The 21,632-nt window shown below is 36.2% G+C and overlaps 3 protein-coding genes and 1 pseudogene across 3 annotated transcripts; all 4 read left to right on the forward strand.

Moving 5' to 3' along the window:
* The first annotated feature begins 439 nt into the window (after positions 1–439).
* LOC106360215 lies at positions 440–4,001 on the forward strand. The gene is made up of 9 exons (XM_048738259.1): positions 440–750; positions 878–1,041; positions 1,437–1,536; positions 2,411–2,467; positions 2,624–2,729; positions 2,836–2,918; positions 3,044–3,105; positions 3,222–3,318; positions 3,433–4,001. The coding sequence occupies exons 2-9, from the start codon at positions 929–931 to the stop codon at positions 3,487–3,489; spliced, it is 675 nt and encodes a 224-aa protein (XP_048594216.1). The 5' UTR covers positions 440–750; positions 878–928; the 3' UTR covers positions 3,490–4,001.
* Positions 4,002–4,294: 293 nt separating this feature from the next.
* LOC125577182 lies at positions 4,295–4,835 on the forward strand (annotated as a pseudogene).
* Positions 4,836–5,813: 978 nt separating this feature from the next.
* Positions 5,814–13,716, forward strand: LOC106362429 (alpha-glucan water dikinase 1, chloroplastic). The gene is made up of 33 exons (XM_013802325.3): positions 5,814–6,072; positions 6,422–6,677; positions 6,762–6,803; positions 6,885–6,985; positions 7,060–7,138; positions 7,221–7,312; positions 7,387–7,540; positions 7,613–8,008; positions 8,088–8,195; positions 8,282–8,377; positions 8,459–8,599; positions 8,690–8,778; positions 8,949–9,083; positions 9,201–9,363; positions 9,535–9,624; positions 9,716–9,901; positions 9,980–10,042; positions 10,122–10,184; positions 10,280–10,339; positions 10,416–10,568; positions 10,654–10,737; positions 10,888–11,064; positions 11,147–11,253; positions 11,334–11,547; positions 11,630–11,733; positions 11,819–11,951; positions 12,053–12,178; positions 12,289–12,399; positions 12,495–12,593; positions 12,670–12,843; positions 12,924–13,016; positions 13,110–13,225; positions 13,323–13,716. The coding sequence occupies exons 2-33, from the start codon at positions 6,444–6,446 to the stop codon at positions 13,525–13,527; spliced, it is 4,188 nt and encodes a 1,395-aa protein (XP_013657779.2). The 5' UTR covers positions 5,814–6,072; positions 6,422–6,443; the 3' UTR covers positions 13,528–13,716.
* Positions 13,717–15,544: 1,828 nt separating this feature from the next.
* LOC106358618 (lipase) lies at positions 15,545–21,532 on the forward strand. Its single transcript, XM_048738266.1, has 8 exons — positions 15,545–16,164; positions 16,333–16,427; positions 16,512–16,615; positions 16,708–16,808; positions 16,896–16,999; positions 17,085–17,522; positions 17,698–17,829; positions 17,903–21,532. Exons 1-8 carry the CDS (start codon positions 15,922–15,924, stop codon positions 18,078–18,080), a joined length of 1,395 nt encoding a protein of 464 aa, XP_048594223.1. The 5' UTR covers positions 15,545–15,921; the 3' UTR covers positions 18,081–21,532.
* Positions 21,533–21,632: the final 100 nt, after the last annotated feature.

A 21,632-nucleotide genomic window follows, 5' to 3' on the forward strand; every position in this document is an offset into this window, starting at 1 on the left:
CTGATACGCTGAGATTCACGATTTATTTTGACAAAGATTACACATAAAAACCAACACAATAATTAACACTGTTTAGAATATTTAGCTAAACCTTTTTGTGTGTAATATAAATGCCACTCAGATGTTATGGGGACTCTGATGACCACCACCACTAATAGAAGAAAAATTCAACTTTTGATGCTGTTGATCACTTTATTTTTAACAGATATGCAAAGATCTTGATTCAAATCTAGATTGATATGTAGAATCTTGATACTGATGCCTAGATATCTCTAAAGCTAAATGTAATTGGTCTCTGTACTATTTTTTCTACTTATAGAAGTTTAAAACTTCTAAAAAAAATAAAGAATATAATAAAAAAGAATACCAATAAACCCAAAAGTATTATAAATTGGGTTGAAAGAGTTTTTTTAATAAACAAATAAAGGCAGCAAAGGCATATGAATAATATAACAAAACCCAAAGTGCTTCTGCAAAAACAGAACCAAACAAGAACCAACACTTTGCTGCTACTTAACTAAACTAAACTCCTCTCTCTCTCTCTTCGACTTTCTTCCATTGGGATACGCAATTTGCTACGCCACTCTCCTATCTTCTTTGCACATCGCTTCTTCTAATCTTCGTTCCTGCTGCTCGCCGGAGCATCTTGTGTTGTTTCCCAAACCTAGTTGCACTCTTGTCGGTTGCATCTCAGATTGTGACACCACCGCTGCAGATTAGTGCTCTCCAGAGTGCTCTATCAACTCCAAGGTGAATTAACTGATCTCATGGTCCTCCAGCTGTTTTCCTTTTCGGGGCTTACTTTATCACTCTTGGTTTTCGTTTGCTTGAGTTTTGAAATGGCTAAAGTCTGACATCTTTGGAGGCATCCTTGTAGGTCGTAGCTCGAAGCACTTTCAATAAAATATCCCTCTTAAGGATTATTTCAATGGATAATCACTCTTTGCCGCCGAGCACTAGCACCACCGGACTTGCGTTTCCATCTTTGGTCATGGATTGGTCCGCCGAGGAGCAGTATGTACTAGAGAACGGCCTTGCAAAGTAGGTATCTTCTTCTTCAACGTTTTGTATTTGGATATTTCCTTCCATTTGCTATTTCTTTAATCTGCCAATGCAATGTTTATTCTAAAAGCTTTACCTTTTTCGTACTATGATCAAATTTTCTAAACAATTTGGAGTTGTTTTAGGAGAAGTAGTGGGCACGTTATATTCTTCTCCATGATGGACTATTAAAAGTATGTTTCTTTGGAATTAGAAAGTATTGTCTTTCTGCTTCCATGTAATGTAAAACAATGAATATTTGTTATCTGTGGACTTGGGACCATTAGTCATTTCATGTTGCTCCCCTTAAGTAAGTCATTTCTCTTGGGAAACTAGCTTGTAGGTTGTTTCTTTGTTAGTTTCCATGCTTGACATCTTTATTTTTCTGTATGTAGATTAAAAGATGAACCCAAATTTTCAAAGTATGTAAAGATCGCTGCAGCTCTACCAGATAAAACTGTAAGGGATGTAGCTCTGAGGTGTAGATGGATGACGGTAAGCTTCGTAAAGCTCTCATGGTTTTGGTTATGTTTGTTTTAGCTGTGTGCATACTTCTTCTTGTTCATGTGGTTTTTCTTATGTGAAGTAGAATTTATCACTCTAGAGTTCTACCAAGGATATTTTTACTTAGCTATAGAACTACTTAGCAGTTTCTAGTATTCCTTTTTTCAAATGGTATGTGGTTATCATGAAAGTAGTGATCCGAGGGTTTTAAAAAGCATATGCTGAATATGACGGAATCAGCACGATGATGCAACTTTGCATATGTGCTTTGCGGTAAAGATAAAGTCCTACAAAAAGCTATAGGTTTTATTGATGAGAAAAGACACCCTGCCATGTCGTAAAGATTGTCTAAAGACTGGTAAAGTATGATCAAGAGAAAAGAGAAATGACAAGTTTTGCTGACGCTATAGAGCTGTCTTTATATTAGCTTTGGAGTCCATGATTGTGAAAGGGAATTGTTGGAAAAGGAAATAAGCCTAAAGGTTTCTTTTAAAATTGATATCTGTAATTATTCTGAAAAGCTAATGCTTTTATGAGTGATGGCAAGGATCCCTATCCTTTTATGAGTGTTGGCATGTTATGTTTGATTAGAAGTGTGATAAAACCTCCCACAACATATGGTTACATCATAATGTTAAATGTTTGCATAATAAAGTGAAAAATGGTTTAATGAATTATATTACCATCTTCTTCGTGTATCTGTCCTGTGAGTCTTCAATCATATATTTTATGCAAGCAAACAAAAAGTTTCAAAAGTACTCGTTTCTCTATTCATTAGTGCTTGTTGCCTTTATTTTATCTGTCATTAGATATAATATCATTATCTTTAAATGTGTTGGCTTAAGACGTGCATCTACTCTGACAGAGAAAACGGAGAAAGAGAGAGGAAAACAGTGGTGGGAAGGACATTACAAATAGAAAGGTATGCTTGTCCAACTAAACCTTTTGTTTGTCTAATTTACTATTTAATCACTTTAACATCAGTATCTAAAGTGTTTGGATGTTTATATTGGGATAAAGTCTATTAAATGTGTTTGGTTTGGTTTTGTTTTAACTTTGTTTTAAAATTTATGGTAAGGTGGTGGATACATCCCCAGAACTGAACATGCTAGCCAATTTGCCACAACAAAATGCTTTATATGCCATGAACAATAACTACCACAGTACACACATGCCTTTTGAAGGTTTAGTGCTCTTTTGATTCTTTGCTCTTCTCCTGTGTTTTGTAGTCTTGAATAGAAAAAGATTAGTATAATCAGTTAGGTACCTTTGTTGTACTTTTCCTCTCAGGTATAAGCGACGCAGTATTGGATCTTCTACAGCAAAACGGTCAAGCTCTTAGTCAAATTTCATACAACCTCTCTGCCTTCAAGGTAATTTAGTTTTGGCAATTCTTTGTGGCTAGTTGTGTGAGAAGATTGATACTGTTTGGTCCTGTTTCCTTGTTGTCCCTTTGTAATGGAACTCACACACATATATCTTAACTTTGTGTATACAGCTGCAGGATAACATCAGTCTTTTTTATCAGGCAAGAAACAACATCAGCGCCATTCTGACTGAGTATGTGTGAATCTAATAGTAGATATCATTTTTCACAACTGAGACGTGTCATTGGTCTTCTTTTCTTTTCTATGATCAAAGCTTTCAGTTGCTAAACTCTTACTCTCTGCTTGCAGCATGAAGGAGATGCCTGGTATCATGAGTCGGATGCCGCCTCTACCTGTTTCAATCAACGATGATCTTGCAAGCCGTTTATTGCCGAGTACAACACAGGTAAAACAAATTTTGTTGTAATGGGTCAAAAAATCAGGAACGGTTCATTTTCTTTTAGTTTAACACTCTCAGCATTTCTCTTGATGTTGTGGATTGTTTTTACTTGTCTCGCAGCCAATATCGTACACCATGCAACCAAACATCCACATGAAGCAAGAGCCGAGAAGTTGATGGAAGAAAGATGGATTTTCACCGATGCTAAAGAAAATAGCACAAGTACCTGGTTAAGTGGCAATGTTTCCGTGATGATCGACATGACATAGACACACGAGGGTTTATCAACTGCAGACACTGCTCCAGAACAAAGACGAGATCTGACACTCGGCACTGGTATAACAGTTGAGCTCTCGGGTAGTTTGACTGAGAGAATGAACTACAAGCCAAGGTAAAAAAGTCTTTGGCCTTCAATAGAACATAAGATGATTCCTTGAAAGTCATAACAGAGTTCCGGCATGGGTTGATGGAGCGCTGATGTAATCTTGTTGATGTTTAAATCAGTATATTGAACAGTTAGTTCTTTTGAGTTTGGTCTTGAGAGGCTGCTTTTGCGTAATACACATGCTCCTTGCCTTGTTGCACTGAATATAAGACCTTCGGTTCTAGAGAGAGACTTCTTTAAAAAAGTTTTTGTATTCCGGAATCTCTATTTTGTATTGGACCGGGTCTGCTATTTAACCTCACAATCACAGTATGGTGGGCCGGGTCTCATCTGGGCCACCTTGTTTTACTTTGGTATCTTAAACTCTTAAAAAATGATTTAGTAGATAATAATCCACTAAAAACAAGACAAACCTCCGATTTATTTATATTTAATTACACTAACCAAATAAAAAGAAACTAAACGCAAAACGCTCATCACCAACAATTTAAAAAAAGAAAACAAAAACTTCCTTATATAAAACAACAAGAATCATGGCAAGAAAACTTCTTCGGTTGATTTTTTCTCAGCTAAACTGAACATATTTAAATAAAATAAATGGCGGGCCGCGACACTTTGCAGCTACATGTTGTGGCTGTCAACCTGTCATGGTATCAGTCACCGTATTGATCTTCCTTGTTTTCGGTCAAGTAGTTGAGGCACGTACGATGAACATTTGCTCCCACACGGCATATCCATCTCTATGACACCCTTTGGTGAAGCGTATCACGAATCCAAGACGAGCCATGCACCGAACCATCCAAGCCTTGGAGGCTAAGACCAAGCTGGCTCTAGCTGATGCGGCTAGGTTCAAAAACGGTAACCAAGCGATCGCTACGTGTTATGCGACGCTTAGTGATGCAATTTATAATTTGGGGAATGCGAGAAAAAGCATAAAGAAACGTGATGTAACGGCGTTGAATATGTTTTTAACTGCGGCTGTGTCTGATTACGGTGCATGTGTCGAAGGGTTTATTGATGCGAACCAAGTTAATACGGTTTAGAATGTAGCGGTTGACTTAAGAAAAATTAGTAGTAATTGCTTGAGGTTGTCTACTTTGATTTAGATGATTGATTTACAAACAACATTTATTCATTTTTTTCTTTCAAAACAATAAAAAACTAATCATTCAAATTGATGTGATTGATAACCATTCAATTTCTTGTTTTGATTACAAGTTGAGAGGTCATGCTCACGTTTGCAGTTCTAGTGAGACCGGACAAATCGATTGAATAGCATGTTTATGGTTTAATTCTTTATTTGGGAACTTGTTTTTATTTGGACTGAAAATTACTGAACCATATAAACATACAATTTTGGCTACATACATTTCTCAAAAGATAGAACTATTAATTAAATATCGGTTCTTTACCTAAAAATATATAAAAAATAATAATTTGAAGAAGATAATTTTCACGGTCGTTGCAAAAAAACCTAGTGATGTATAAAGCTTTCAGTATCTCTTAAGTCCATGAAGCTTAAGACACTATCATGATCAGAACCAGGTTTTGATCTAAATAGTAGGGTCAGAAACCAGGTTTGATTCGAGTAGGGTATATGAACCGGAAGAGTTCTAAAATACAAACATAAATCTTAAAAACACGTTTAAAAAAAAAGAAGAAGCTCACAACACAAAATAAAACACGTAACATTTCATGCCAACTTAACATAGCTAAAAGATATGCACATATTTATCTTTTTTCTCTATAACCATTTTTTTTGGTGCACTATAACCATTATATATAGTTGTTGGGTTTTTGTTGTTTCAAAGATCATACACTACCATTGTAGAAAATCATCCTTTTGCTATTTAGCATATAATAGTACTATATCTATATCTTTTCACAATTTGTAAAGCACAAAAATTGCCATATAATGCGCATGATTGAACAAGTTGGCTTCGGACACTAACAAAGATAAAGAACCAAAAAAATCTTCTGTAGTTCGTGGTTTGTGATTAGAAAAAAAAACATGTCGACCAAAGAAAAAAAATATCAAAACATAAAGACAAAACAGAAAGAAACTAAAATAAAAAAGCAAAAAAAAAAATCACTTGTGTAATAAAATAGTAGTAATGAAAATATCTCAGAATCCCACGAGACTGGACTCTCTCTCTCTCTCATCCCCGTGCCGTTTCTCCTACGAGCTCGAATCACGACGCACCACGTGGCGTAATGGCAGGAGATAAAGTGCCCCCCGTCTTACTTCGATTACACGTGAGTGTGTGAAGAAGAAGAAGGAAGAGGCAAAGAGCTAAACAAACTCACTCCCATTTTCAAAAAGATCTTTCTTTTGTGATTCAGATTTCTCAAGTTTCGATTTTTTTTCTCAACAGGTAAATTTGATTTTGAATGTCACATTCAATTTCATTAGATTCTGTTGATTGAAGTTGCTAATTGCGTTTGCTTTGTACAAAGATGTTCTCTTTCGTGACTCTCGTGTTGCTCAGCTTTGTTTGATTTACGAAAGATGATTCCTTTCTTCTGTGTGTTATACTGCACTTGTTCCCATTAGCTCACCAAGCAACTACCATTACTGTAATTGTCAGTCAAAAAAAACAAAAAGTGTTTTCAGCTTGTCTAAGTCTCTGTCTGATTCTTTCTTTAATCCATCTATTTATTGCAAAGCTTGATTCTTTTCTTGTTATTCTATCGTTTTAATATAACCAAAACTTTAATTATCAGATCAAAGTGTGACAAGAAAGCAATGAGTAACTCTCTAGTGCATAACTTACTTAACCGGGCTTTGATTCGTCCTCCACATCATACCAAGCTCAACTCTTCTTGCCTTCAGCCAGTGGGGAAGATTAGCAGATCTAATCTGAGTACACAGTTATACGGGAAAGGTCTTCATAAGTCAGGACGGAGGCTGCTCACTGAATCAGGAAGGCCTGTCTCCTTTGTTACAAAAGCTGTTCTTGCCATGGATCCTGCTTCTCAGGTAAAGTTCTTTCTTGCCAACAGATGTTGAAATGCTTGTACATTGATTGAATCCATTATATGTTTTGTTTCATCCTTTGAACAGGCAGTAGAGAAATTTAATCTTGATGGAAACATTGACTTACTGGTAAGTGTAACCTTTTTACAAATGGTATGTTATCTTCTTTGCATTTGTAGCTTTAATGTTCATGTGATGTTAATTCAATAGGTCGAAGTCACTTCTACAAATGTAAGGGAAGTAAATATCCAGATAGCTCACACAAGTGACTCGTTGCTTCTACACTGGGGTGCAATACGTGACAACAAAGAGTATAGTTCTCGCTAGCTAATAGGTTTCTTCAATTCTTACTATTGTTGACTTTCTTTCTTATTTTACGTTTCAGGAAATGGGTTCTACCTTCTCGCTCTCCGGATAGAACTATAAACTACAAGAGCAGGGCACTTAGAACTCCATTTGTGAAAGTGAGTTTTAAAACTCATTACACCTCTACTTATATTTGCAACTTAAATTTTTTGAAATGTTGCTTTGGGTTCTCATTCACAGTCCGGGGGCAACTCTTACCTTAAACTAGAGATAGATGATCACGCCATACAAGCTATTGAGTTTCTTATATTCGACGAAAGTCGCAACAAATGGTGAGCTTGTTTTCTCTTCTTCTTGCTATTTAAACTAGAACGCTTCTCATAATCCTAAGTCTTTACATATGCAGGTACAAAAACAACGGTCAAAATTTTCATATAAACTTACCAATGGGAAGTAATGTGGAACGCAACGTTTCTGTTCCTGAGGACCTTGTACAGGTCCAAGCATATATTAGATGGGAACGTAATGGTAAACAAAATTACAGCCCTGAGAAAGAGAAGGTATGACTTTGTACCTATACAACTAAGGCTGCTTTTATAGTTAAGCAAGTAATTAGCCTCTGGTCTTTATAGGAGGAGTATGAAGCAGCTCGTACGGAGCTAAGAGAGGAAATGATGAGAGGTGCTTCAGTGGAAGATCTTCGAAGGAAGCTGCTGAAGAAAGATGACAGTAGTGACTCTCCGGAGTCTAAGGAGGCTTCATCCAGTGGACAGGAGTCAGAGAAAAGAGTTTCCAAGCAACCGAAGCAGAAAAAACATTTCAGCAGTGAGAAGATCCAGCGTAAAGGAAGGGACCTGGATACGCTTATATGTAAACACGTTGCTGATGTTGTTGAATCAAAATCCAAGTCCTCAAGTGAACCGCGGGCCTTAACGACTTTGGAGATGTACGCTAAAGCAAAGGAGGAACAAGAAAGTACTCCGGTCTTTAGCAAGAAAACGTTCAAGCTTGAAGGCAGCATGATCTTGGTCAGTTGAGAGTATCTATCTTGCTCTCTCTTTTCTATTTTTGTTCGGTTAGATATTGTTCATTGTTCCCTCTATTTAGGTTCTTGTCACTAAGCTTTCCGGAAAGACTAAAATTCATCTGGCAACTGATTACAAAGAGAAGATTACTCTTCACTGGGCTTTGTCTCAAAAGGGTGGAGAGTGGTTGGTAAGATTTTTTTTTATTTATTTCTCAATCAAACAAGAGCATACTGTTAATCACATTCTGGTTTGGTCTCTTTTTTGACAATGCAGGACCCACCTTCAGACATACTGCCACCAAACTCTCTGCCAGTACGTGGTGCTGTTGATACACAACTCACCATTGCTTCAACAGATCTTCCTAGTCCGGTATGACTAGTGAAATCTATTAAATTAGAAACTGGATCCTGAGATTGTATGTTAAAGCCTTATGTTAACCAATAACTATAGGTGCAAACTTTTGAGGTGGAAATAGAAGGCGACAGTTACAAGGGCATGCCGTTTGTACTCAAGGCTGGTGAAAGGTGGATCAAAAACAGTGGCAGTGACTTTTATGTGGACTTTGCTAAAGAAGAAAAACATGTTCAGAAGGTTCCTCTTCCCTCTTGGTCTTCTGAAAAGTACTTTTAATTGGGTCTACTGTCTCCTAGATACTTAATTTTAATTGTTTTCATTTGAAAGGATTATGGTGATGGAAAAGGTACAGCCAAGAATTTACTGGATAGAATCGCAGATCTGGAGAGTGAGGCCCAAAAGTCTTTCATGCATCGGTCAGTTTTATGTTCAAAGATTCTGCTTACTAGTACAATGATTGATCCATGTTCCACAATGACCAAAGTTTATATTCTCAGTCATACATCTCTTTAGTGAATGAAGTGATTTGCAACTTCAGGAAAAGATTCTGACTTTAATGATGGGTTCAACCTTGTTTTTTTTTTAGATTCAACATTGCAGCAGATCTTGTGGACGAGGCAAAAAATGCTGGTCAACTGGGCTTTGCAGGGATCCTAGTCTGGATGAGGTTTATGGCTACAAGACAGCTTGTGTGGAACAAAAACTATAATGTAAAGCCAAGGTACAGTTTAAAGAATGTGATATTAATTGAATTTCTCGATCCTGTCCACATTTGCAAAAGATATCTTCATTTTACAGCGTCCTTCAGCAAATTACAAAACTCATTACTTTATTGCAGGGAGATAAGCAAAGCGCAGGATAGGTTGACTGACGTTCTACAGGAAGTTTATGCAAGTTATCCAGAGTACAGAGAACTTTTGCGGATGATAATGTCTACCGTTGGTAGAGGCGGTGAAGGAGACGTTGGGCAACGTATCCGAGACGAAATTCTAGTCATACAGGTTGGTCTTTATAATCTTTTCAAAAAGATTTTTAAGGTTATAAGATGAAAAGTTTGGCTTATCAAGATGGGATGGGATGCCCTCGTTAGCCTGCAAGTTTTTTTATTTATTTGAAAAATGATTAGTCAACTTTTTTAGTTATTGAGTGAGTGAAGTTCCTCCTGTTTGCAGAGGAATAATGACTGCGCGGGTGGAATGATGGAGGAATGGCATCAGAAGTTGCATAACAACACTAGTCCAGATGATGTTGTCATCTGTCAGGTATTTTGACGTTTAATTTACAATAATAGTTCATGATTCCAGTTCTTCAGTCTTTGTCTTCTTCTTTTTTTTGACATTTTTATTGATGTAGGCTTTGATGGATTATGTGAAAAGTGACTTTGACATGAGTGTTTACTGGAAGACTTTGAACGACAACGGCATAACCAAGGAGCGGCTCTTGAGTTATGATCGTGCCATACACTCTGAACCAAGTTTTAGAAGAGAACAAAAAGATGGTCTTCTCCGTGATCTTGGACACTACATGAGGACCTTAAAGGTTGATTCCCCAACTCTCTGTTAGCCGCTTTGTACTGAAAAACTTGGTCTAATTTGTGGGCTTCTATACTTTGTTTAGGCTGTTCATTCAGGTGCAGACCTGGAGTCAGCTATACAAAATTGCATGGGCTACCAAGATGATGTAATGCTGTTACTGAAACTTTATAGTTAATGACTCTTCTTGAGATTTTGGCAACTGAAACATTTGTGTTGTCCTTCAGGGCGAAGGTTTCATGGTTGGGGTGCAGATAAATCCTGTATCAGGATTGCCTTCTGGATATCCAGTACCTTTCCTCCCATCTTCCTTACACATTTCAAGAATATCATATGCCTGTTCAATTCAGTACAACTTAATCTGTGTTGGCATGTTCTTCAACAGGACTTGCTTCGTTTCGTTCTACAACATGTTGAAGAAAAGAACGTTGAGCCACTTCTTGAGGTGCTATGTTTTCCTATACTAATTGACCTCTTTGGAACACATCGTATACTTACCATGAGAAGCAATATTGGTGTAGGGTTTGCTCGAAGCTCGTCAAGAGCTAAGGCCGCTTCTGCTGAAGTCTCATGACCGCCTCAAGGATCTATTATTCTTGGACCTGGCTCTCGATTCTACTGTCAGAACTGCTATTGAAAGAGGATATGAGCAATTGAATAATGCGGGACCTGAGGTTAATGGATTCATTCCTCCTCATGAAAAACTATTCTTGAACATAATGTTTCAACAGTTTCTTATATAATGATTTTATCTTGTAGAAAATTATGTACTTCATCAGCCTCGTTCTTGAAAATCTTGCCCTTTCATCAGATGACAATGAAGATCTTATCTACTGCTTGAAGGTGACTAGTCAGTGACTTTCCCATGTTTGCTATATAACATTATCTATAGACTTGTTTCATCAAGATCTAGCATTCTTGGCTTCCTTATCCATGGTTCAAAATGTGAAGACTTTAAACAAGATGCATGATTCTATTCTACTGGTTTTGCAGGGATGGCAATTTGCCCTCAACATGTTCAAGAGCAAAAAGGATCATTGGGCTTTATATGCAAAATCTGTTCTTGACAGAAGCCGACTGGCACTTCAAAGCAAAGCTGAGAGTTACCTTGAAATTTTGCAACCATCGGCTGAGTATCTCGGATCTTGTCTTGGAGTCGAACAATGGGCTGTAAGCTACGCTTCCTGTGACTAAAACCATCCTTCTTTCTCATCCATTACTTATATATTTCCCTCGAACCATTGTAAAACAGGTTAGCATATTTACTGAAGAGATCATTCGAGCTGGATCTGCTGCAGCGTTGTCGTCACTGGTTAACCGACTCGACCCAGTTCTTAGGAAGACTGCCAACTTAGGAAGGTTAGATGGCCAAACAGTGATCTGACTGATTAGCAAATTGTATCTAATATTCTAATATACCTTCACTTTCTCTTGATCAGTTGGCAGGTTATAAGTCCTGTAGAGGTCGTTGGATACGTCATTGTTGTGGATGAGTTGCTCACTGTACAGAACAAAACCTACGACAGACCTACGATTATAGTTGCGAAAAGAGTGAGAGGAGAGGAGGAGATTCCTGATGGTGCTGTTGCAGTACTCACGCCTGACATGCCTGATGTACTATCTCATGTCTCTGTCCGAGCAAGAAATGGAAAGGTTAAAAAAAACTTTCACAATGTTGCCAAACGGTTATTAATGCGTGTGGTGCGTTCATTGAACTCTGGTTTTTCACTTGCAGATCTGCTTTGCCACATGTTTTGATAGTGGGATCTTATCTGATCTCCAAGCAATGGATGGGAAAGTTTTGAGCCTAAAACCAACCTCTGCAGATGTGGTCTATAGGTGATTAATTATACTTGTGCTTGATAGTGTTATTGTGTTCAATTCTATTAATTTTATTCTTTTGCTTGTTTTTCGTTATCCTCAGAGAGGTGAATGATAGTGAAGTTTCGAGTCAAAGTTCAGACAACTTAGAAGATGTCCCTCCAAGCATTTCTTTGGTCAAGAAGCAGTTTGTGGGTAGATATGCTATATCGTCTGAGGAGTTCACTAATGACTTGGTTAGTGTTTAAACGTTATTGGATTTTTTACTTCCTTATCTTTTACTATTTATTGGTCTTTGTATAGTAAAGATACACTTCCCATTATCTTTTTTTTTTAGGTTGGTGCTAAATCAAGGAATATTGGATATCTGAAAGGGAAAGTTCCGTCTTGGGTTGGTATCCCAACTTCAGTTGCGCTGCCGTTTGGTGTTTTTGAGAAGGTTCTCTCTGAAAAGGCCAATCAGGTACACGGTTGAAACTTTGATCTTTCATGATTGCCTTCACCAAACGACTTTTCTTTTTCATGATCACCTCCTAATCACTCTCTCTCTCTCTCTCGCTCTTCATGTGGCAGGCGGTGAGCGAGAAATTGCAAGTACTGAAGAAAAGTCTTGATGAGGGAGACCAAGGTGCTCTTGGAGAAATCCGTAAGACAGTGTTGGGACTGGTTGCACCCGCAGAACTGGTATGTCATATTGTTTCTTTTTGTTAGAACCGTGGGACACAATTAACTATTCATTGCTAATAGAAGTGTGCCTATGTAATGGTTATGGTGCTCAGGTTGAGGAACTGAAAAGCACTATGAAAAGTTCTGACATGCCATGGCCGGGTGATGAAGGTGAACAGAGATGGGAGCAAGCATGGTCAGCCATTAAAAAGGTCAAATCTTAGTATAAGCTACATTGCTGCTTAACCTTCGATGTCAGATCTCACTAAACGGCTATTTAAATCTCAGGTCTGGGCTTCAAAATGGAACGAGAGAGCGTACTTCAGCACGAAGAAAGTAAAACTGGATCATGACTATCTCTGCATGGCAGTTTTGGTCCAAGAAGTCATCAATGCTGACTATGCCTTCGTCATTCACACAACCAACCCATCTTCTGGAGATTCATCAGAGATTTACGCTGAGGTATTTCATTTTCATCTTTACTCATAAACCCTTGTGAACAGGTGCTAACTTCATATGACTATTCCTTTTTTTGGTTTCAGGTTGTTAAAGGCCTTGGTGAAACACTTGTAGGAGCATATCCTGGTCGGTCTCTGAGTTTCATCTGCAAGAAAAACAACCTTGATTCGCCTCTGGTACTAAAAACCTAACCACTGTTTTTTATAATGTGTGCAAACTGTGTCCCCTTAAAATGATTCAAGCTGATGAGGTTTAAAACATCATTCCAGTTGCTAGGTTACCCTAGCAAACCCATTGGACTGTTCATAAGACGCTCCATCATCTTCAGATCCGATTCTAACGGAGAAGATCTCGAAGGTTATGCAGGTGCAGGTCTCTACGACAGGTAACTAGCTAAACCTCTTGTCATTGTCTTGGTTTCATCATTGTAGAATTACTTGAGCAGCAATGAACCTTCTCCTTCCTGTTTTTTTTTTGGGCAGTGTACCAATGGACGAGGAAGACAAAGTCGTGCTCGATTACACAACTGATCCTCTCATCACTGACGAGAGCTTCCAGAAAAAGATTCTCTCAGACATTGCACGCGCAGGAGATGCCATCGAGAAGCTGTATGGAACTCCACAGGATATTGAAGGTGTGATCAGAGACGGGAAGCTCTATGTCGTCCAGACGCGACCACAAGTGTGATTAAATTCTCCGACCACTTGTCAATTGTATACGTTACGTTATTTGTTCAGTGAACTTCTTCACTCTATAAGCAAAGAGTGTAAAGCATAAAAGCATATAGATTAAAAATGTGTAGTACAAAAACATTATTTGGTATTACCATAAGATGTAAGCAAAAAACTGTAATTGGAGTTGAACGCTTCTTCGGCTTTTGCTTTCTCGTAGCTTCTTCAAGTAGAGTGCAACAGAAAATTGCTTGTCGTTTCAGTGGTCGAGCATGAGACTAGTTGAAGTTTGCCTTCATGGTAGAGCGTGACTATGCAGATTGGAGGTATTTGTGAAGATTTCATGTTTGATTTCATCTCAAGACTTTCACCTGACTCTTGTTGTCTTATTATTGAATAGTTGTAATTTGTAAAGAATAAAAAAAATATATATATATATATTGTACTCAAGGAAAAATGAAAACAAAAATTTAATAAGGCAATTTAAGCAAAAACAAAAATTAGGCAAGACAACAATTGACGATGGTGTCTCTTGATTCTGGTCAGTCTTCCAAAATATTAAGTAATTTATGGTTATTATTGAAATTATTATTTTCGTTCAGGCGTGTTTGGTTAATTATTAGTCAGTAATCTGACTATCATATACTGTCCAAACCCGAACTTATGCCCATTTTTAGAGTTTTCTAAATAAATTATACAGTCCAGTAATCTACATGCATGATGCATGCATGAAATTAGCAAGGATGGTAATTCACAGCAAATGATTTATTATTTCCTATTATGAGAGAGATACGTTTGACTTCGAGGATTACATTTGGAATTTTTGATTACCTGACAACTTAGTCACCAATTCTGGATTTTCAAGATTGTGACATTTTGTTTTGACCATACTCACTTATAACCCTAAAGAGATAAGCCTGATTCTCAGTTATACTATGCCCTTAGAATAACAAAAAAGGAAAGGGGAAAGGAAAAACTTGATATCTATCCACACATAAATCAATGTGTATCATAAAGTATTGGTTCACAACCAACTTCATTGAGTTTTGCCACTAGAGTATTTATGTATTTTATTTAGACACAGTTAAAGAATCGCATTATTCTACTTCGCAGTAAATTGGAGGTAGCTAGATAACCTAGTGGAATCAACAAAACTTCAATGCTCTTGACTGGTGGTAGTATCATTGAAGAAGAAAGTTCATAACAACTGGACGTCCTCCACGTTCGCATATAACATTATTTTGAATCTCCTAATTTTATTGCGCGAACATGATTGTATCTTGCCGAAAAAGGAAAGAAAAGTTGGATATTATTATTAAATACTACTTTTTTAATTGAACGAATTAAATACTACTTTTATTTTCCATGTTATTATTGCGAAATTGAGTTCTTTATAAAAGAACCCACAAGCCATGTGCATTAGTTCCTCAATAAATTCCACATTATACAGAACAAAACCTTCTCTAGCGCCAACAGAGTCCAAAGTTATACTTAACCTCCACATGAGGCTACCTTCTTTTCTATTAAAAGCTTGTTCACATTCTCTACATCAAACGCATAAAAACACCAAAATGTTATGACTGGTGATTAATTTATTTTCAAATCCAAAAACTTTTACTATTCATAAAAATAAATAAACATCATTCGGTGACTAAATAAATAAACAACATTATAGGACCAGTTTTTAAGTCAGATAATCGATTTAATATAATTCTAAATTTAAACCATATTTTAACATGTTTTGGATGGACTAACTATTTATTTATATGCTAAGCTATAATACAAATGAAAACTTATAATCCCAAAACACCTAATTTACAGTATGCATGATTGTTTCGTAATGTTACTCATTACCGCTTAAACAGATGATACGTTATATAATTAACCGGATAAGGTTACACATCAAAGCAGAAGAAGCAGTTGGGAAATTATTAACCAACCTTCCAGCGCCGATCCAGCGAACTTCGCCGTTTGTCTTAACCAATCACAATTCACCAATATAATAATTATAACAATTAAAGCTGATAATTTATTTTTTATTATATATTTTTCTCAAAAAAATATAGTGGTACAATATTGCAGAGGTCAAGACTCATACAGATGGCGCGCTTGACCTAAAAGAATTGTAAATTTGAAAAAGAAAAATCATATTGTTTTTTGGTCAATAAATCATATTTTATTGTCTTGTAATGAAAATAAATAGATGTTTGGTGAGAGGTGGGCAGATACAAGTGGATGACAAAGAATTTTCCAGAAAAAAAACTTGTTCAATAAGAGACGACGCCACTTTCTCGGGAATATTCAAAGTTTTCTCATTTCATTTCTGGGTCCAAAGGATCATTCTTTCAATGTTCTTTTGAAGAAAGCTCACGAGGGTCTCTGTTTTTTATTCGTGTCTTGAGAGAAGAAGATGATGAAGTTGTGGATGGTGACTTCTCTAGAACTCGCTGAGCTCTTCGTGAGCGCTATGGTGCATTTGCTTTACGCGTTTTATATATTCAGCACCGCCGTCGCCGGAGATATATCTAAGAACGTTAATGATTACTTCTTCAAGTCAAATATGGATGTCAACGACTCCGATCAAAGTCAAAGCAATGTCCAAGGTCTGCCTCCTATTGTGTTGGTTCATGGGATCTTTGGTTTTGGCAAAGGGGTAATGCAAAAAACTTAAACTTTGTTTCTTTTAATTTATTTATTTATTTTCGAGTGAATGTTAAATTTATTCTATTTAAAACGTTTTTACAATGACGAATGCAGCTCTAATTCTTTTATTTTATTTTATTAGATTCTTGATTTTGAGGTTTGATCTTGTTGTGATCAGAGATTAGGAGGCTTATCATACTTTGCTGGTGCTGAGAAGAAAGATGAGAGGGTTCTTGTTCCTGATTTGGGATCCTTAACAAGCATCTATGATAGGTATGAGATCTTAATTTATTGATTTTTATGCATATTTTGATCTAATATATGTTCGTTTGTGCTGATGATGACAATAACTTCCAGGGCAAGGGAGTTATTCTATTACCTAAAAGGAGGAAGAGTTGATTTTGGAGAAGAGCATAGTGAAGCTTGTGGACATTCACGGTTTGGTAGAGACTACATAAAAGGTTAGGGTTTGATCTGAAACTTTCATTTTTTTTGTATTAATCCAAATGAAATGTATTATCTGACTTTGGCATGTGTGTGTGTGTGTGTTTAGGGCAATACCCTGAATGGGATGAGGATCATCCTATTCATTTCGTGGGGCATTCAGCTGGTGCGCAAGTTGTACGTGTGTTGCAGCAAATGCTTGCAGATAAGGTTTGACGTTGAAGAATGTCTTCTTGGTTTCAAAAGTTCTGTTTAATGATTGATGCGAACACATGTGTCTGAAACTGTGATGGTTAGGCGTTTGAAGGGTTTGAAGAAACTAATGAGAATTGGGTTCTGAGTGTGACATCATTGTCCGGAGCATTCAATGGTACTACCAGGACTTACTTAGATGGCATGAGGTCAGTTTCTACCTTTTGAGATAATTGTTTGATCTTGGAATCAAATGTGTATTCTCATCTCAAAATCTTGTTGTTACTATTACAGGACAGAAGATGGAATAAGCATGAAACCAATATCTCTCTTGCAGCTATGTCGTATAGGCGTGATAATGTATGATTGGTTGGACATCTCATGGCTAAAGACTTACTACAGTTTCGGGTTCGATCACTTCAACATGTCTTGGAAGAAAACTGGAGTGAGAGGTCTAGTTGATTGCCTTGTGGGAAACACAGGTCCTTTTGCTACTGGTGATTGGATCTTACCTGATCTGACGATCCAAGGCTCCACAAGTCTCAACTCCAATCTCCAGACGTTCCCAAACACTTACTACTTCAGCTACGCGACTAAACGCACACGCAGAATCATGGGCATGACTATTCCTTCAGGTGTTCTTGGCATCCACCCTATGCTCTTCCTCCGCGTCTTTCAGATGAGCCAATGGAGGTTCCCGCAAGATGTTTCTCCTCCCTATAAAGGCTACAGGTAACAACACAACAAGACTCAAAAATTATTCAAACTTTAACATTCATTCTTGAAGTTCTTGTTCAATCCTCTGTTTTTCCTCTGTTTTGCTCTGTTTTCCTCTGTTTTCGCTTTGCTTAAACACTGCAAAGTAGATAAATTGTTCTAAGAGAAGATAAAATGTTTTGGTATGAAGGGATGAGGAGTGGCAAGAGAACGACGGGGCAATGAACACAATATCAATGACGCATCCGAGGCTACCGGTGGAGCATCCAAGCCGGTTCATAAGGAGCGACTCTGAGTGCCAAACGTTACAACCTGGAATATGGTGAGTGAGTCATATTATAAAATGTTACATAGAGTGGAAACTGAATGGGAACCTTTTGTTTTTGTTATTGCAGGTATTATAAGATAGTGGAAGCAGATCACATAACGTTCATAGTGAATAGAGAGAGAGCTGGAGTGCAGTTTGATCTAATATACGACAGTATCTTCCAACGTTGCAGGAAACATGTTTTTAGAAAGATTCCTCAGACTCTTCCTAATCAATCTCCGCGTGCTCCTCGCTCTCCTCGTTGATAGCCTAAAAACAGTAGCTTTGACTACATTGACGTTGAGCCTTGATTCTTTAGCAATTCATTAATATAGGATATATATCCATTTTTCTTATTCTCTTGTTTTTCTATACTAGTGTAAACATCTGCATTTCATTTAAAATTTATAAATGAATCAGATTATTTTCTATCTGTCTTTTATTCGTGTCAAATGATGATAATCTACTGTATAAAGTCTATGGTTAGGAATTCAAAATGCGTTTACTATAAACTCTCCTTTTATATTATTTAATAACCCGCGTGAGTTCTTATAATAATGTTTGTTTATGAAATGATTTTAACATTTTGCAATACTATAATTTTTATCGATTATAAAATGATGAATACAAATGTTGGTCTGTTAAATATATCATTGTTGTTTAAGAGTTAACGTATTACATCTCATTTTAAATATTTTTAAGACTTCATATACACAAAAGGAAAAAAGGTTTGCGCTGACACAAATCACCAAAACCAAATATCATCAATTCTTTTCACAATTCTTAATTTATGATTATCGAAGTATCAATGATATCACATTTTAATTGTTTGATTTGAGCTTTTATATTTTTTCAATGTGTACCAAATATTTATAGTTAGTTAATTATTCTATATTTAGAAAAACATAAATACCAAATATATTTTGAGCACAAGAACACATGTATTCAAAAATCATCAAATTTTACAATATGAAAACATAATTTTTTAATAAATATTTCACTATGCGCAAGGCGCAAGTATTTTCCTGGTAAATGAAGTAAATGCATAGACTGGCAAGTCAAATTTGTTTTGCTTGAGTAGCAAAACCGCGAATAAACTAAATTATAATACTATATCCACATACATTCCGCTGAAATTTATGAGTAACTTCAAAAAAATACTTGTTGATTGAATATATACTTTCATCATCGATTCTATTAAAATAGCAACATAATCTATTGATATAGGTGTGGTCCAACTATTTTAATACAATTATTAAAATCTCTTATTAATCATTTAATAGAAATATTATACAGAAAAACACAAATATGACCTAAAAACATAAATATAAAAATTAAATTTTTAAAAAAATGTAAAACAAAAAAATATACCCTTTCTTAAAACAAAATCTAGTGGAAGCTTAACCTTGAAGAGCAGAAGCTATGGAACCATAGGCAGGCTCAGTACTTCAAAAGGAGGTTTGTTCATAACCTCTTTCACTGTCAATCCACACGAGTCCGTGATCCATAAATAGCTCAGACCTTCTGTGGGATCACCTGCAAACCAGAAAAGACAAATACAAAGGTTTTTTCTGTAATGACTCGGTTTAGATTGAATCATAACAACATTTGTCTAATGGTTGTAAACTTTGTTGTCAAATCTTGAAACGTTTCCATGAACTCTTGGGGGGGGAATATGCCGTGTGTTACACATTCGCTTATTCCCGGTGCTCCGTGTGCAGCTAAGACTTTCCGAAGGGGCACAAGAACGAGTGGTGAGTTATGAACGAAGTGAGAATTAGAGTTATACTTTTTGATAAGGTGAATCTGAGTAGAGAACCTGGCATTCGTGCCACCCGACTGAACCAAATCATCGACGTGCCTTCCTTGAGCAAACAATCTGAATGACAAAGGGGACTACTGGCTAACCATCGGTTAGAGTTTAATTCGTACGTAACTCCAAGCTCAAGGCCCAAAATGATAAGCCCAAACAATCGAGCTTTAAAACTTTCAACAATAACTTTTTTGATCAAAAACTGCTGCATGCGCTCATCTGATATATTTTTTTATAAAAATTCTCATTGAATTAATTTTATTTTTTGATTGACAGTAGAAAATAAATAAATAAATTTCAATCATATATTATAAATTTTGGGATAAACAGAAAGTTTTTTCATTTGGATATCTACTAAATTAGGTACCTATACCTACTTTAAAGTTACATAATGGGTTTTTTTTTAATTCAGATTTTTCGAATGCATTTATCTAAATAGGAATTGTCTTGGCTGAAATATACATGCATGACAAAAAACATGGAAGCATACAAGGAATGCACAATTGCTTAAAATAAACAACAAAAGAATATGTTTTTGAATATGGTTTCGTCCAAAAATATTTATATTAAACACAAAAGATACAAAGTTGGATAAAAATAACGTTCTAGCCACATCTCATCTTCTTACAATTCTGTTTCATCTTCTTACAAAGCAGGTAACTGCAAAAGGCTGCCCAATTATTTTAATGAATTTGTCTGCACTTTAGCCACATCTCCAAAGCCCAATTGCATGTTAATGAAGTTTATGAGATGGATTTTCTTACATAATGAAACTATGCATTCTCTAAATAGCAATTGTTAATTTGGTAAAATATACATGCATAACAAAAACAAAATTATGGAATCATACTAGGAACGCACAATTGCTTAAATAAAACAACAACGTACGACCATTGGTCATTTCACAAACTGTTTTTGTTCTTCTAAAGAATATTTATTTTAAACCTAAAAAAGATATAAAAGTATAACCCAAAGTCGGATAAAAATCTAACGTTTTAGCAAAACTTTTGAGTATGGTTATGACTTAATTGAAGTACCAATAAAACTCGATTTAAATGATTGCATGTGACCAAAAGATGCGGAACCAACCATTTTGCTCTGTATATGATCCATTTACTAAACTTTCAGAATGGCTACACTTGCATTTTACAAATTATACAACATGCCTTTACTTTATTTTCTTTCAGAAAATAACACAAAAAAGGAACAACTGTCATTTCAAACAAACATGAGAATCTAGCAACTTTATTTTTCCACGAGTGCGATGATGCAGCACCAAACTTTTAACGGCTTAAACCGAATCCTTTCTTTGACAAAAAGGGAAGAAAGTGGGAAAATTTGAATTGGACTATGACTTGGACCAAACATATAAAGATACCACATCATTATCCAATAGTCATCATCACCTCCACCTTTAAATAATTAAATCACCATCCGAGTATGTGCACGTATCTATATATAGTAGCCCTTGAAGATAGAGATTTCACCCACTAATCTTAAAAATATAAAAACCTCCATAAAGAAAATCCTCAAGGGAATGAGAAACATTTTCTTAGCCGGAGAGGCACCGCCGGATAAGATGCGGAAGAAGCTATTCAAGGAGGAGACAGAGGGACCTCAGTTTGAAACACTTCCACAACAGTTTGTTTAGCTTTGGCCATGAGAAGCAAGGAGACAACAAAGAAGAAGTGTGTCTTATTATGGTAATGGCAAAAACGGCAAGTCATATATCGGCATCAGGCTCGTGTGTTTCGAGTTCTATTTTGATTTAATATCGGTTGTAATATAGATCTTGAGTTTTTTCTTGGTTTAGTTTCTACCGTATGAAATCATCTTTGATACTACTTTGTACCAGTAAGAAATATTATTGTGATATAGATCGTCTTGTGTGTGTGTTTCCTTCCAGTTTTTTTTTTTTTTTTTGAAATAAAAGTGGACAATGTTTGCTCATGAATCTATATATTTTCTCCGTTTCATATTAAGTGTCGTTTTATATTTTAAATTT

This window comes from Brassica napus, chromosome A8, assembly GCF_020379485.1.
Source record: "Brassica napus cultivar Da-Ae chromosome A8, Da-Ae, whole genome shotgun sequence".
Lineage (NCBI taxonomy): Eukaryota > Viridiplantae > Streptophyta > Magnoliopsida > Brassicales > Brassicaceae > Brassica > Brassica napus.

What these genes read in the sequence shown, in the direction of transcription:
- LOC106360215 (XM_048738259.1), top strand. Translation starts at nt 929, where the DNA reads ATGGATAATCACTCTTTGCCGCCGAGCACTAGCACCACCGGACTTGCG. An exon ending in ACAACCTCTCTGCCTTCAAG is followed by an intron (nt 2,919 to 3,043) that starts GTAATTTAGTTT and finishes TTGTGTATACAG; the next exon opens with CTGCAGGATAACATCAGTCT. An exon ending in TATTGCCGAGTACAACACAG is followed by an intron (nt 3,319 to 3,432) that starts GTAAAACAAATT and finishes CTTGTCTCGCAG; the next exon opens with CCAATATCGTACACCATGCA.
- LOC106362429 (XM_013802325.3), top strand. Translation starts at nt 6,444, where the DNA reads ATGAGTAACTCTCTAGTGCATAACTTACTTAACCGGGCTTTGATTCGT. An exon ending in GACGAAAGTCGCAACAAATG is followed by an intron (nt 7,313 to 7,386) that starts GTGAGCTTGTTT and finishes TTACATATGCAG; the next exon opens with GTACAAAAACAACGGTCAAA. An exon ending in CATCAGAGATTTACGCTGAG is followed by an intron (nt 12,844 to 12,923) that starts GTATTTCATTTT and finishes TTTTGGTTTCAG; the next exon opens with GTTGTTAAAGGCCTTGGTGA.
- LOC106358618 (XM_048738266.1), top strand. Translation starts at nt 15,922, where the DNA reads ATGATGAAGTTGTGGATGGTGACTTCTCTAGAACTCGCTGAGCTCTTC. An exon ending in TTAACAAGCATCTATGATAG is followed by an intron (nt 16,428 to 16,511) that starts GTATGAGATCTT and finishes AATAACTTCCAG; the next exon opens with GGCAAGGGAGTTATTCTATT. An exon ending in ACGTTACAACCTGGAATATG is followed by an intron (nt 17,830 to 17,902) that starts GTGAGTGAGTCA and finishes TTGTTATTGCAG; the next exon opens with GTATTATAAGATAGTGGAAG.